The sequence below is a fragment of the Camelina sativa genome, chromosome 10 (genome assembly GCF_000633955.1).
Source record: "Camelina sativa cultivar DH55 chromosome 10, Cs, whole genome shotgun sequence".
Taxonomy (NCBI): domain Eukaryota; kingdom Viridiplantae; phylum Streptophyta; class Magnoliopsida; order Brassicales; family Brassicaceae; genus Camelina; species Camelina sativa.
The window spans coordinates 12,564,735-12,580,604 of NC_025694.1; the positions used below are offsets into that span (position 1 = coordinate 12,564,735).

General features: G+C 33.4%; 2 protein-coding genes across 2 annotated transcripts in view; one reads left to right on the forward strand and one right to left on the reverse strand.

The window, feature by feature from the left end:
- On the forward strand, positions 9,548-11,998 carry LOC104720296. The gene is made up of 7 exons (XM_010438224.1): positions 9,548-9,552; positions 9,652-9,801; positions 9,863-10,426; positions 10,563-10,606; positions 10,680-10,855; positions 10,945-11,616; positions 11,687-11,998. Exons 1-7 carry the CDS (start codon positions 9,548-9,550, stop codon positions 11,996-11,998), a joined length of 1,923 nt encoding a protein of 640 aa, XP_010436526.1.
- The window catches only part of LOC104718685 (probable glycosyltransferase At5g03795), a 2,784-nt gene continuing 612 nt past the window's right edge, over positions 13,699-15,870 (reverse strand). Inside the window, exons 2-5 of the mRNA XM_010436473.1 lie at positions 15,181-15,792; positions 14,967-15,097; positions 14,533-14,881; positions 13,699-14,443 (exon numbers count right to left, since the gene is read on the reverse strand). Of these exons, the coding sequence (XP_010434775.1) occupies positions 13,775-14,443; positions 14,533-14,881; positions 14,967-15,097; positions 15,181-15,627 (1,596 nt within the window). The 5' untranslated portion in view covers positions 15,628-15,792 and the 3' untranslated portion in view covers positions 13,699-13,774. The remainder of the gene's footprint in view (positions 14,444-14,532; positions 14,882-14,966; positions 15,098-15,180; positions 15,793-15,870) is intronic.

Here is a 15,870-nt window from a genome sequence, read left to right on the forward strand (position 1 = left end):
GTTCATACTACTTTGAGCTAATTTTTGCACATAATTCTTAATGATTATTATATTTTTAATACTAATTACATTTTTAAATTTATTATTTTTGTTGTATTGATAATTTGAGAGTGGATGGATACAACAAATAATCATCTATTACTTACTCTAAAAAGAAAGCTACCTATATATATGTTGGATTTGCATCTAACATTTCTGATATAAAATTCAAGTTATGTTGCGATAACTCACTTACGTAAGAATTAAGAGGTTTGTGTATAAAATTAAAAAGAAACTCATTGAGTTTGTTCTACTTCTGATTTGATTTCATTGTATGTAAATTTTGCCGGTATACAATTTAGTTTACAAAATTATTTTACTGAAAAAAATATTTATTCTAGAAATTATTTAAACTTTACGAAAATATTATACTGAAAAAATGTTCACTCTAAAAGTTAGTTAAACTTTTTTTTATAAAACCTGGATATTTAAGTTTAAAATGGGAGATATGGAGAATAACTGTGAACCGCATTGTTCAAAAAAAAAAAACTGCCGAACCACATTATACTGTGTAGTTAAGTCTACTTCATTCGAATCCTAACTCGAAAAAAATAAAAATAATTTAGCACAGTTTTTAATTATTATTAGCACTTAGGCCATCTGCATCGAAAGAATAGTTTGGGTGTTCTTAGCCTAATAAAATCAAAAATATATGAAATAGTGGTAGAAGAACATGTTTTTTGGTCTTCAATTAGAACTGATTTTGGCCCAGTTCTATTATGACGTGGCAACCCGTGAATGTTGAGATTTTTTGCAAAGGAGAAAACATTTCATTTCTCCTTCTTTTCGAAATCGCATCTAGGTTTTCCTTCTTTCTCTCCAAAACGGCGAAAGCTACGTGGTCACCATCTTCTCCGACTAAGGTGTATATTCCGGCCATTAAAACACCAAAATCGAGAGCTCATCCATGTAGAAATCAATCTGTCCATAGTTTTTCTACCAATCCGTTAAAATTCTCTTCTTTTGTCGATTCATATGTCCGGCGATTCGAAGGCGAAGTCGAAATCCTATACTTGAGGCTTTGTCTCCTCGTCTCCTTTGTCTCGCAAATATCATCTCCGACGATATAGACAAGGTAGTCCCGTCGTTTCCTCTGTCAGTTATTGTTTCATCGATGTTTCATCGATTTAGGGTCTTGAAATCTGTGAATTAGGTTTGGTTTTAGTATCATGGTATAGGGTTTCGTCTCATCTGTTAATTAAAGGTTTTGATTAATCAATATAGGATTTTAGTGAGATTCCAGGATGTATGACTGAATTTTGAGTGTCATATGTTGTATTTGAAATCAACCTTAACAGTGATGAACATTAATCGATTTTGCTTTGTTTCTGAGGCTTGTAGGTGAGGTTGACCAGGGCAAATTAAATCGGATAACCATCAACAAACCTGCATTTACTCGAAACTAAAAGGTAAGTCACACTCACTATATGTAATGCAAGGTTGGTTTCCTGATTTGAGTGGTGTTGTGGTTTGTGTAGTAGTGTATAAGTGGTTATTCACAGATTTTATGTGATTGTAGTTGCTTGTAAAGTGTTGTTTGATTGTGTAATGAGTTTCTCAGAATTGAGTTGTGATGGTCTCGGATGTTTGATTGGTTTATGTCATGTATAATACGTTTGAGTGGTTTTGGTTTTTGTAAAATCCTATATTGGATAATGATCCCTGTTTCCACACTCACTATATAGCTAGTGCAATAATCTTAATAGTAATTGAACCAATTTTGTTTTCAGTATAGTAGTGTATTAAAGTTAGTCACATTTTTGTTGTGATTTTAGTGTCACTTAGTTTTGCTTTTTATGTCTGAGTATCTAACATGTTATCATCTGGTCATGTTCTCGGATAATAGTCTTAAAACTTTAAAAACTGATATCTACGAAAGCTTTGAAACTTTAAAAACTGAATAATATGAATGCTTTAACCCTTAAAACTTTAAAAACTGATTTACTAGATGATATGAATGCTTTAACAAAACTAGTTGAGTTCAATGCATTAACAAAACCAAACCTTTTGGTTTACATATAAAAAACACTCAATGACCATCAATTACTTCTGATTTGACTGAAGTAGGTAATGGTTATTTAGAATTAAAAGTCTATAACAACACAAAACTTTGGATTTAATGATCTTCTTAACTTCTCTATATTACATCCGAACCAAATACTCAAACTCTCATATCTTTTACTTCTCTTCTATCATCTATCTTATTTGCTTCTTTCTTAACCAATCTCTAAGAACACCCAATAATATCTCTGCCTCAGCTTCTTCCTTGTTTAAATATGATTGCTATGGAATCAAACAATACTCCTAATAGTCAGTCTCAATCCTACTTTAGCCTTCTTAACTTCCCATATGGCAGCTTTGCTCCCAATGTAAACATTGGTTCCTCTCAAATCCCTGCTTTTAGTTCACAAACTAGTTCACTGCCGAGTCAACCAGAAGAGACAGCAGAACAGCATAGGGAGAGAAGGATATGGTCCACACAAGATGACTTAGTCCTAATAAGCGGCTGGTTAAACACATCGAAGGATGCAATAGTTGGGAATGGCCAAAAGGCAGAGTCCTTTTGGATCCGTATAGGAGACTATTATGCATCAAGTAGTCATGTACTTGGTGGTGCTGAGCCAAGGCGCCCTGACCATTGTAGACAAAGATGGCAAAAAATCAGTAAGGAAGTGAGCAGGTTCTGTGGAGCTTATCCTACCATTATGATCCGAATAATGATAGTTTTAACTAATTTTTTCAAGAGCAATTTAATAATCAATTTGAAGCTGCTGAAGAGGAAATTCCGGCCGAAAGGATTAAACGTACATATATCGATAAAAAACGGGAAGAAGGGCACAAACGTTTGTGGAACGATTATTTTACTGATAATCCGACTTACACGGAGAGGCAATTTCGCAGACGGTTTTAAATGAACAAGTCATTGTTCTTGCGTATTGGGAATCGTCTCAGTGAAGAAGTTCCATATTTTTAACCAAAAAAGGATGCAACCTTCCGGAATGGTTTAACACCACTACAACAATGTACTACAGCAATTAGACTATTAGCATATGGGACTGGGTCGGACTCGGTTGACGAATATATACGTCTTGCTGAATCGACTGCTCGTAAATGTTTGGAACATTTTGTCGTCGGCATAGTTGACTTGTTTGGCACTGAATACCTACGCCGACCCACACCAGAGGATCTTCAAAGGTTACTCTTTTATGGAGAACAAATGGGTTTTCCCGGGATGGTTGGAAGCATCGACTATATGCATTGGAAGTGGAAAAATTGCCCAACCGCTTGGAAAGGAATGTATTCACGAGGTACCAATAAACCAACAATTGTTTTGGAGGCAGTAGTTTCACAAGATCTCTGGAGATGGCACACATTTTTTGGAGCTCCATGTACTTGTAACGATTTAAATGTTCTTGATCAATCACCAATATTTAATGACATTATTTACGGTCGAGCTCCCGAAGTTACGTACTATGTTAACGAAAGTGAGTATAATTTGGCTTACTATCTGACGGATGGTATTTACCCCGAATGAGCGATATTTGTTAAATCCATCCCACAACCACAACACCCGAAACATCGTTTGTTTGCAGAACGTCAAGAAGATACACAAAAAGATGTTGAGCGTGCATTTGGAGTCCTGCAATCTAGATTCGACATGATTAAAAATTTATTTCTTTTATGGGCGAAGGATAAAATTGCATATATTATGAGAGCATCTCTCATACTCCATAATATGATTGTTGAAGATGAACGAAATTCATACACACTCTATGACAAACAAAAATTCCAACAAGAAGATGGAACCGGATCCACTCTGGATCTTACGTTTTCAGTAAATATGGCTTCAAATCTAGAGGGTTTAGGTAATGACCATACAAGAATTCGTGATAGACAAGCACGTCACAAATTAAAGGAAGATTTGATTGAGAATATATGGAATAAATTTGGACATTAAACTATGTATTAATTAAATAAAATGTTTGTATGCTTTAATTAAGTAATATGTTTGTTTGTTTTTTTTTTATATCTTTAATGTTTTTTTGTTTCATAATAATTTGGTATTGTATTTTGAATTTTATTATAAGTTTTTTAAGTTTGTAATTTAAATATTATTTTTTAAAATTTTTAAAATTGTAATATATTTTAAAATTATTATATTATTAAATCTTATAATGTTAAACATGTTTTTCCAATAAGTAAGTTCTTAAAAATGTTCTCACAATGCAATGCCCTTACTAATCTAAATGAAACACGATGATGTGATATGACAATGATGACGAGACTAAATTGGGATAGAGGATCCTAGGCCTCTAGGCTCGAAGACCACCTTTTCTCCTTAATTCTTCGTACTTTTCTTGATAAAAATAATAATAAAAAGAGCTTTACAATCTCTATTAAAATATGTTGAATCAATGTGGTTTGTCTATGGAAACAGTTTGTTGTATAAACTATTAAAACTACAGAAAATATCATTTGAGAATATATAGTCACCTTATGACGAAAAAAGTAGACTAATACAAAACAAATAATGATTAAAATGAATTTTGGACTTAGTGGAATCATTTCATGTCTTCTTCATCTATTGTTGATTTACTTTTTTTTTATGTTCTTTATATTCAAACTCTTAACTAAACAACAGATTTTTTGAAATCAGTGTATGAAACAATTTTACCGTACATTTCTAAATCATAACAATATATATTATTACATAATCAGTCAATTCTATGCATAATTATATACACAAAGGAAATTTCATCTTCATATATTATAATATTAATTAGAAGTTTAGAACTAACATCTCCATCCTCATTTTTTTGTAAATGTCAAAAGAATAAAAATAATAAAATAATAAAAAATTGAGGAGAGAGACACAATGTCTATGCGACTTTCAATTTCAGAGATACTCTCAAACTTTTCTGGCTACATGTTAAAAGCTAATTGATTGATTTTTTAAAAACAAACAAAATATAAATTATATAATATTATTATATTAAAATAATATTATTTGAGAGCTCATTTTCAGAATATCAGCGATCTAACCAACCATACAACGATGGTAAATAAGTATATATATAGTATACTTTTTACCTGATCTGAGTAGGAGTTATCATGTACGAGAAATTAAAAAACTTAATATACAAAATTTCAAAATCATTAAATTTTGTTAGTCGAAATAGTACCATCTGATAGATAAATTAGGTGAATTGGCTACTCAATAACTATTTACCCTAAAAAATTAATCGGAAGATAAAAAACAGGAATAGAAAAGCGAGAGATAATTGATAAGAAAAAAAAGTAACAAATTGAGTGGGCCAAACAAGCCTCGAGCGTGTCTCTTCCAAATTGCTTCATTGACACCCTTTGTTTTGTTTTTCTTCCTAGAAAAACATACTACTAGATTCATTTCCAAAAATTAATAATTTTTCTCTTTAAAGTTTTTTAAAAAAATTAATAATTTTTCTATTCTATCTCTTTAATTTTTCTCTTTAAAGTTTTTTTCTATAATTTTTCTCTTTAAACATAGTTTTTTTAAAGTTTTTTTAAAAAATTAATAATTTTTCAAAAACATTGATAAGCTATTATATCTTACTCTTTAAAGTCTTTTAAAAAAATTAATAATTTTTCTTTCTTTTTATAACCAAAAAAAATTTTCTCTTAAAAATAATATATGTGAAGCTCCATTTTTAAAATTTACCTTAGGCCTCTATGGACTTGGCACGGCACTGATCATGAAGATGAGCACAACTTGGTACGTGACCAACACCTTGTAAAATTATATGTTCGACACCAAATTTACATATGAAAATGCTGAACCTTTTCCTTGATTATAACTTGAAAATGCTGAATTGCTGATAGTCTCTCTTATGTTTCTATCAGTTAAAAATGATTAAAACATTATTTTCCTTCTCTAATTTACAGACGCAATTAAATAAATAAATATATATATATATATATATTTTTTTTTCTTCGACAAACACCAGTTCTACTTCTATCTTTACCACTGAAATGTTTAGTATGGCTATTAAAAGCAGTTAAAAGGGTTAGACAAACTACGAAAATAATTTATCTTGTATTTTATTACTATGACCTTATTTAAAATCATTTAAACCGCATACTACAGGATAAGATTATTTAGTAACAGAGTGACAATTAGAAAAAAATTATTATTCAGTAACAAAAGATTAATCTGTCGCGCGCTTTTTAATTTATTGTCCCTAGGTAAGTTGATGGAAAAAAAAAAAAGCTTAATTGTGTATGTGTTTGTATTTAATTGGATCTATTAAAATCATGCCTAGATAAAAGTTTAAATTTAATACGTCGAGTCTTGAGAACGACATATTGTGGTTCATAGTTCATACACTTACAAGAATCCTATTGGGAATGTGGACACTTTTACTCTCATGATGGTCTTCCACATATTTTAGTACACAAATACACACATAGTATATATATATACATTAGTTAACGTCAACAAACTTTTATTAAATACAATTTGATCGTCAACAAAATGTCTGACATCATGACATAGTTTACATAAATTTTTGTGAATTCCATTACTAAGTTGAATTCTATATAAAATCAAATTGTTGAAACGATGGCCTTTAAGGCATCTCCATTAATGGACACATTTAGGGTTTTATGGGTTCAAACGTAGAATTTGCAGTTGCGGTTGCAGAAGATTGCGGAAGCGAATGGTTGCAATTTTAAACGTTATTAAATATTTTGAATGATTGATTTAGTGTTTTAAAATAACTGTGTTTATGGAAATTTTACGACTGGTTCACCAGCGAGCGTAATAATAGTTAAAATATAATAAATGTTTTTTATTAAAAGAAACAAATTAAAAATATATATATAAGAAAGAGTATAATAGTGTCTCTGCACAAACACTTTAAAACACATTTAAACCCTTATTTGCCAAATATTTATTTTTTAATAGTTCACATTTTTAATATTATATTGTTAAAATTTGACTCCATTTAAAGATATCTACTGATGGAGATAAGTTTCAGCCACCTAGTTAGTTAGAGTGAACTCTATCGTTTGCTTGTTCTTGATGCTATATAAACTTTTATTAGTCAGATATATGTGGATAAATTTGATACCAATAATATCGTCGATCAAATTTCTAGCCGAACCGAAGTTATTAATTTTTTGTTGTTGTTAGGCGTACTTATGAAATCTAGTTGTCCATAATTTTTAGGATATGATGTTAAACCATTCCAAGTTCATAGTATGTCCATATTAAATTTCTGTTTACAAGAGAGATATATACTGCCAAAAAAAAAAGAAAAAAAATGTAAGCAAACTTAAGATATTTAGTTATTTACGGAAGACAACGTCGCAATGGAGAGGTTGTCCCTGCGGTCCAACACTGTAAGCAAACTTAAGAGACAAAAAAAAAAGAAGTATCTTGAGAGAGAAGTGACAAGTGAGAATATACACTGTGACGTGTAAGATATTTTCGGTAGACACGTAGCAATGGAGGCTGTCTCTGCGGTCCAACATTGTACGGACAAAGGTTGGAACTTTTAATAATCTCGTGCCTCCCAAACTGCTTTACAAACATTTGCACAACAATATTAATTACACGACAGTTTTTTTTTTTTTTTGCTTTTTTCTTACATTAATATATAACTAAATATTTAATTTAAACAGTTCAGCCAATAAGAAAAATATGGTCATTAATTCATAGATATTAAATTTTCCGCGTGAAAAGTTACTAAAATGCTCTAAAACACCCATGGAACAAGAAAGGAGTATATTTTTGCAATTTTTTATTTCTTATATTTTATTCCCTCCATTTCAAAATAGATGATGTTTTAACTAAAGCACACAGATTAAGAAGTTTTTACTTTTAACAAGTTCAACCAATTAGAAATAATATAAAATACTAAACTAATCTAAAAGTTGCATAGAAACTTGAAAACATCATATATTATGTAACAAAAACTTCTCTAAATTATTTTATATTTTAAAACGGAGAGAGTATATTGTAAGATTATCTTGAATATTTACTTGAGACCATAAACCAAAAATTCGTAAATAAAAGATTTGAATTTATTAGATCTAATCTTAGCAGTTTATAGTATTAAATAAGCACATATTTCTATTTAAATGATCTTAGTAAGAATTTCATGAATTTTGAGATGGTTGGTTCCATCATTTTTATATATATATATATATTTATATTTATGGATTTTTTATATAGAAAATTATGAAGTTTTTGTAAATACTAAGTAGTATTTCACTGGAATAATTTTGTATGAACTATGTCGTATATATCTATAATTTAAACGTTGTCTATAATTTTTATTTAAAATGAATATTTATAGGGTCGGGTTTGAAGGATCTAAAAATATGGGGACACTATATTAATATTGTGAAGTCAATTAAGAGTAGAAAAGGACATTGTATTGCGACATACCTTCACAATTTAATTTAAACCAATAAGTGGAAGTCAAGTGTCAAAACGTTACGTTAAAATATATGTAGGGTTATACTGACCAATATACGTAGACACAGACAATACTGCGTAGAGGACCACGGTCTATATATGGGTGTATGTATGTCAGTCTTAATAAGTCTATGTTATGATCGTTAGAGTTTGTCCTATTCTTTAAATTTGATAGGGCCATTTCAATAATATGTTACTTCAGTCCGTTCACAGAATTAGTTTTGCATGATGTACTTTCAATTTTTTTTGTTCTTAGGATATCAGAGTATTCATGTAATTATTCATATAAGTACATGTGACTGATTCCATTAATCCTCCGATATTATAGGATCAGCATATATAAAAAGGTTTTGTTTTGGGGTTTTACGATTTTTTTTTTCTTTCTATATGAACAACATCTCCCTTATACATATATCTTTTTATATTAAAGAAGATGACAGTTAAAGAGTTATTTAAATCGTTTAAAAGTTAAAAGGAATAGAAGTATATATATATATAGGCTATGAGTCTATGACTGATAACTTTTTACCAGTGCAGTATATATAAGCTATACTCTCTGCTAATATGATTAATATATAAACACAGTTGGTAATTCTAGGGGAAAACTGCAAAAATATACCCCAACTTTTTTTGAAACGCTTTTTTATACTCTAACTTTGACTTCCCACAACTTCCTATCTGAACTCAATTTTATTTTAAATATTCTACCTAAACTCTATTAAATTTGTCAATTTAGACATCCGTTCAAACGGTGTTAAGTGCAAGATTAACGGCTGCTTAGTCAGCATCGACGTGTAACTTCGGGTTAATAAAACGATGTCGTTTTATCGTTTTGGCGTGTGCTTTGGAAAAAAATGTTGTCGTTTATCATTTGGGGATTAAAATCGATTTGGGGATTTAGGGTTTGTCTTCTTCTCCTTCGCGAGAAAGAGAGGGAGTGTGTTGGGTTTTAGTTTCGATTGTGTAGGGTTCGTGTTCGGGGGCCTTTAAGAAACTGCAAGGAATCGAGATTGTAGTGTTTGTGGTGCGAGTTATTGAGAAGACAAGATGAGGTAATGGTTTGATTTCAAACTTTCAATTTCGGGTCCGATTTCTTTTTTCGGGTTCGTGTTATGTGGATTGAATTGTTGTTTTTGTTATGTCGATTGTAGTGTGAACGATGTGGAAGTAACATTCACTATTTATCGTGGTGGGTATTGGACTAGCAATGGTGGGGAAGATGCTTATATTGGTGGTGAGATGTCAATCTTCGATTGTAAGGCTGAAAACTTTTATGCGACGATGGGAAATCGTTATGGAGAGTCTTTCTATGGGAAACAGTTGTTGTATTGTTACCCTTTTGAAGATTGTATGGAACGAAAGGAAGATTGTTGACTACCACAACACTCCTCCTAACTCTGATGATGAAGGTGGTGAGGAGAGTCATGTGAGATGCAAGGCAGGAAGTGGTGAATTAAAGATGCATCAAGTGTTTGACAGCTTGGAAGAGTTCAAAGATGCTTTAGTAGATTATGCCTTGAAGAATAGGTGTAATATTAAGTTAAACCGATGGGGAAAAGAAAAGTGTGAAGCAGTTTGTGGTGTAAAAGAGAGTGAGATCCCTTGTGGATGGAGGATCTACTGCTCCTATGAAGAGTGTATTGGAAAGTACAAGGTGAAATCGTTTGAAGATGAACATGTTTGCACTCCAGATGGATATTGCAAGATCTTGAAATCAAGAGTACTTGCGAAGATGTTTCTCGATGATGTTAGGTCTGATCCTGAGTTTAAACCGAAGACAATGGAAGAGGAGATTATGAAGAACTACAATATGATTGTCTCAAGAGACAAGTGTAGAAAAGGAAAGAAGAAATCATTAGATATCATTAAAAAGGAGCATGAGAAACAGTTTTTTAGGCTTCGAGACTACCGCACAGAGCTGATACGGTAAGTATTGATCTCCGATTCAACTTGAATATGCTTAAGCTTATGACAATGATATGAATATTTGACTAATTAAATCTTATTACTAAGTCAAACCCTGGATAAACAGTTGAGTTAAAAACTGTTTTGGATGATGAAGGATCAGAAGTTTTCCACAGATTTTATGTGTGTTTCGCAAATCTCGTAAACCAGTGAACCACATGGTGTCGTCCTATCTTTGGACTCGATGGTTGTTTTCTCAAAATCACACTTAAAGGACAATTATTGGCAGCGGTTGGGAGAGATGCAAACAATGGAATGTATCTATTTGCTTGGGCTATTGTGGATGTGGAGAATGAAGATAATTGGGTTTGGTTTTTAAGAAACCTTAAAGCAGACTGTAAAAATCTTGAGGATGGTCAGGGGTTTACGGTTATATCTGATAGGCAAAAGGTGAGTTTTAAGTTTGAAATCTTTATAGTTTAACTCGTGTTTGTTGTTGACAGCTTTGATAAATAACTCAAGTCTGTTTGATATTACAGGGTTTGTTGAATGCTGTTGAGATCGAATTGCCTAAGGTTGAACAAAGGATGTGTGCAAGGCACATTTATGGGAATCTTAAAAAGCAGTTTCCATGTCAAAGTGAGATGAAAGGGTTGTTTTGGAGAGTTGATGAGAGTTACATAATGATCGAATATGAGGCGAATATGGAAAGGGTTAAGGCTTATGATATGCGGCTGTATGAAGCAATAATGCAAAGGAATTCACAGAACTGTAGTCTTGCCTTCTGCAAACCCACTTCATCATGTGTAGATGTGCACAACAACTTGTCAGAATCATTCAACAATGCAATTGATCCATCAAGGTATTTTCCAATGGTTGAGATGTTGGAGATAATCTGGCGAAGAACAATGCAGCGAATAGAATTGAGGATGAAGAAAGCATGTCTCCACAAAGGTAGGTTGACAAAGAGAACTGCAACATTCATAGCCGAGGAGCAGAAAAGACTTAAATTCACCAAGTATGTATCAGGTTTAGCAGTAGGTAAGTGTGAGGTTCTTGACTGTGGAAAGTCTGTCAGCTTACATATGGGAATGTGGACTTGTGCTTGTCGTAAATGGGAGATGAGTGGACTCCCATGTCGTCATGCATTACGAATCATTGCCGAGAAGAAGCTTAATCATGAGGATTACTTATCTAAATGGTACTCAAATGTAAAGCATAAACATATTTATTCTTCCAGCATAGAACCAGTTAACGGTATGCGTTTTTGGAGGAACTCAGGCGATGTTATCAAACCACCTGCTCATTTGGTTGAAGAAATTGAACATTAAAGGAAGAAAACCGAAGCCAAAGAGGAAGAAGCCGAGGCATGAATCTCCAACAAAGAAAGCTACAAGGAAGAATAAGATTATGCACTTTGGACGTTGTGGAGAAGCTGGTCATAATGTAACCAAGTGTAAGAATATGGTTCTGGAGATGCATAGGCCAAAGAGGAAGAAGACTCCAACCGATGATGGATATGAGTCACAAGCATCTCAATCACAAGCATCTCAGTCACAAGGTCCATCTCAGTCTCAAGGACCAACACAATAATATATCAGGTTTACCTCCTCTCTTAAAACTCACTTTGATTTTTCTTAACTCGTTTCTGATTTAGCTTGTGTTTTTTTGAAGGAGTTGCGGTTTTGGTAGGTTTTTAAGGCATGGAGTAGTAGTGACAATTTGTTGTTTTTTGGAGGAGCTGTGATGATTTGGTGGTTTTTGAAGCATTGAGGATGCGGCTTAACTTGAATTTTAGTTTTCAAGTTTTTTATGATGTTGTTGATCTAAAGACCATGTATGGTGAACAAATTTGTCAATGTGAACAAGTTTTTTTGCAACTAGTTCTTAATTATTATCAGACATTACAACTTGTTCATTCTTATATATCCCACTTGATTACTCATTAGTCATTACATAAACACCAAAAACTAACATTACATACTCCACATTTCAAAATAGAAACATGTAAACGAAAATCATCACCAAAACACATCCGATCATATTCTTCAAGCAAGAACCTCCATTTTGCACTCTCTTATCTCCTTTTCAAGCACAGCTTCACAAACACGAGTTTCCATTTGGAGAGTTCCAATCTCTGATTCACAATCATTGACACACTTGTGAAATGTGACAGAGTCGTCTTCCACATTATCCATTTTCAATTTCAAATCCACAATCTCTTAAACCATACACTCATCAGTCCATTTAAAAGTGTGATACCATCGAGTCTGTAGCAATACACGATACTCAAATCAAAACTTAAACCAAACAAAGTGAACAAAATTTTTTCAATTTACAATACCTCATCTAAACCTCTTGGACAAGAGTGAAACAATATTCCTGGGTTTTTTCCCGTCCTCGACGTACCCATCCTTACAGCTTCACCGCATTTGTATCTCGTTGGGAACCCTCTTCCTTCATCAGCTATGTCGACACTCCCTCTCTTTCTCGCGAAGGAGAAGAAAGACAAACCCTAAATCCCCAAATCGATTTTAATCCCCAAATGATAAACGACAACGTTTTTTCCTTTGCAAAGCACACGCCAAAACGATAAAACGACGTCGTTGTATTAACCCGAAGTTACACATCGATGCTGACTAAGCAGCCATTAATTTTGCACTTAACATCGTTTGAACGGATGTCTAAACTGACAAATTTAATAGAGTTTAGGTAGGATATTTGAAATAAAATTGAGTTCAGATAGGAATTTGCAGGATGTCAAAGTTGGAGTATAAAAAAACGTTTCAAAAAAAAGTTAGGATATATTTTCGCTGTTTTCCCGGTAATTCTAGTGTATTGATATTAGTATTGTTATCTCTTGCCATAATTTTTTTTTCCGTTAACGCTTATGTTTTCCAGTTAAAATAGTTTTACCATTTTGTCAATAAGTGCATGTTACGGATGGAGCGGACTAAACTTTCAACGAATTAGATGATAAACTAAAACTTATAAATGATAAACAAGAAAAAGATCGAATCTACAAACAGTTTAGGAATCCCCATTGTTGTATCCATTTAACACTCTTGTGTCAATGTAACACTAATTCGAGTCATAATAATAAATCGAGTGGAATCAGCAGAGCTTATAACATAAACATGAAAGATTAGTTTCTGCACATTCAGCTGATCAGGATCATCTATTCTATGCCATTCTATTAAGCCCATTGATATAAAAATATGGGAGCCTCTTAATCGATTAGGCCCGTTTGTTAATGGAAATATATTTGTTAATATATATTTTCAGTGCTTACATATACAGTATGTACAAAGATAATTAAGGATGATGTTGTCAGGAATCAGGATCATGATCATTAGAAGAAGTTTGGTTCTAATTGAGAAGGTTAAACCAAATGGAGTGAAGTATCATATGAAACACATCGTACTTTCTAGGTTTAGTGCTCCACAAGAAATGTCTCTGAACCATCTTCACGTTACTCTGCATCTTCAGATATCTCCTCATAGGAATCTGCAACAGTATCTCCTTCAGCCGTGGGATCTCCTTCTCCGGCACAACTACTGAGAACGCTGACCAATCAAGAACATCACTGAACGGTAGCACGAAGTTATCGGCTATCACCACGGGGACGCACTCGTAGTATATAGCTTCAACGATTCGTGGACTGTTCACTTCGTAACCCATTGGACAAAGACAGTATTTGCTTGACTTCATGTGTTGCACGTAAGTCATTTTCCTAGCTACGTTGTGTGGAAGCGGACCGTAGATTTTCATGTCGTTGTCTTTGTTTCTCCAGTGTTTTAGAAGCTGTGGACGGACACGACCGTGGAGGTTTCCAGCGAAGAAAGCGAGTATGGGACGTTGGGAAACTCTGTTTCCGTTTCCAATGTAGCGTAGTGGTCTCCCGGCGTTTCTTATGGAAGTTTCCGGTAGAGAAACATCTTTTCCCGGGACAAAGACACCGTCTGATAAGTCTGCGTTGCAGAGAGCTTTAATAGTGTTTCGTCTTAGCTCAGGGTGCTCACTCACTGTGTAAGGACCCTGCACAAGGATGGTTTTGGAAACAGAGATCATAACAAAACAAAGATTGAAGTAATTTGTTAATTAAATATATAAACAATTTCTATTACCCAATCGTGGCAAGCAACGAGGAAGTGATCTGATCCGTGAGTGCGGTTCCAGAATGGGTATTTGATGGAGAGCATGTTGACGTACTCTCTAAGAAAGATAGACAAAGGTTTGATGTTATGTGATCCAGGGACAAAGATAGTTTTCTGAAGCTGCTTCACACTGTATGGCATGTAGAACAAGTGAGCCCTCTCAGGGTCCTTTGTGACAAACTGTGTGTTCGACTCCATTAACTTCATAAACCAACCTTCTGAAGCATATATACCGTTCAAATGCGGTTGGTGAAAGATAGGTTTGTCACCGTCAGGATATATGTAGACCTTAAGTATTAATTCCATAAGCTCGTAGCTCCTATCACAAGGGTGAAAGAACATGTGTTAAGTGTTTAACTTTCGTTCAAACGCACTTGGGTCCCCCATCTGAGATTTGTATATACCTTTTGAAAACAGAGAGATTGCGAAACACCGGAGCAAACAGGTCCGTGTCATTTACGATCTCCGGGGCACTTTGAATCTCCAGTTTTGCATAAGCAAGAGCTTTCTTGGGTGGGAAGGAAAGAGCACGTCTCTGCTCAATTGTAGAGATTCTATTGGAGTGAGTTGAAATAAAAACACAGAGAAACTTATTAAAAAAAAACCTCTGATTCTGACCTCTGAAGAAGATATAACATGCCGTGGTGCTGGTGGAGGATCAGGGAGAATCAGATCATCTTTAGTCTTCTTTCTTTTCTTCCTTTTTCGCCTTTTTCTCGAAAGAGCAGTTCCACTTTCTTCAGAAGCATTCAGATGCACTTTAGGAGTCGTTGTAAGAGCATTAAAACTTTCAACTTTTGCTTCACTAACAATTTGGATATTCAAATGCAGGGAACCGTTTAAGTAAATAGGCGAAGAAGAAGAAGAAGAAGAAGACTCGGTCACTTTATCATCATCAGAGAAAACTGAAAACGTTGGTGTGTGAAGCAGAATCACAATGGTGGTCATTATAGAACCGAGAAGAAACGCGTTTCTCCATTTGATCCTTTGTCTCCTGAAACCCCTAACTAATTCCTTTATCGAAACCTCTATGAATAGCCGTAAAGGGCTTTTCACATTCACCATCTTAAAAAAAAAAAAAAAAAATTAAGACCCTTAATTGCAAAATTTATCTATGCGTGATGAACACTCCATCACGAATTTTATATATGTATCCCGTTAGGGATTCCTTTATGTTTGTAATCTCCGAGTCAAACTCACAAACCCTAATTCCGCAATAGATCAATAAACCTGATCATTCCAAAAAAAAAAAATGATCCATTTGAGATTCTAGTAACTGCAAAAAAAAAAAAAAAAAAAAAAAAAAAA

Bases quoted from the DNA above. Each gene is read 5' to 3' on its own strand.
- LOC104720296 (XM_010438224.1), top strand. The intron at 10,427-10,562 runs GTAAGTATTGAT...TGGATGATGAAG, and splicing joins TACCGCACAGAGCTGATACG to GATCAGAAGTTTTCCACAGA. The intron at 10,607-10,679 runs GTAAACCAGTGA...TCACACTTAAAG, and splicing joins ATGTGTGTTTCGCAAATCTC to GACAATTATTGGCAGCGGTT.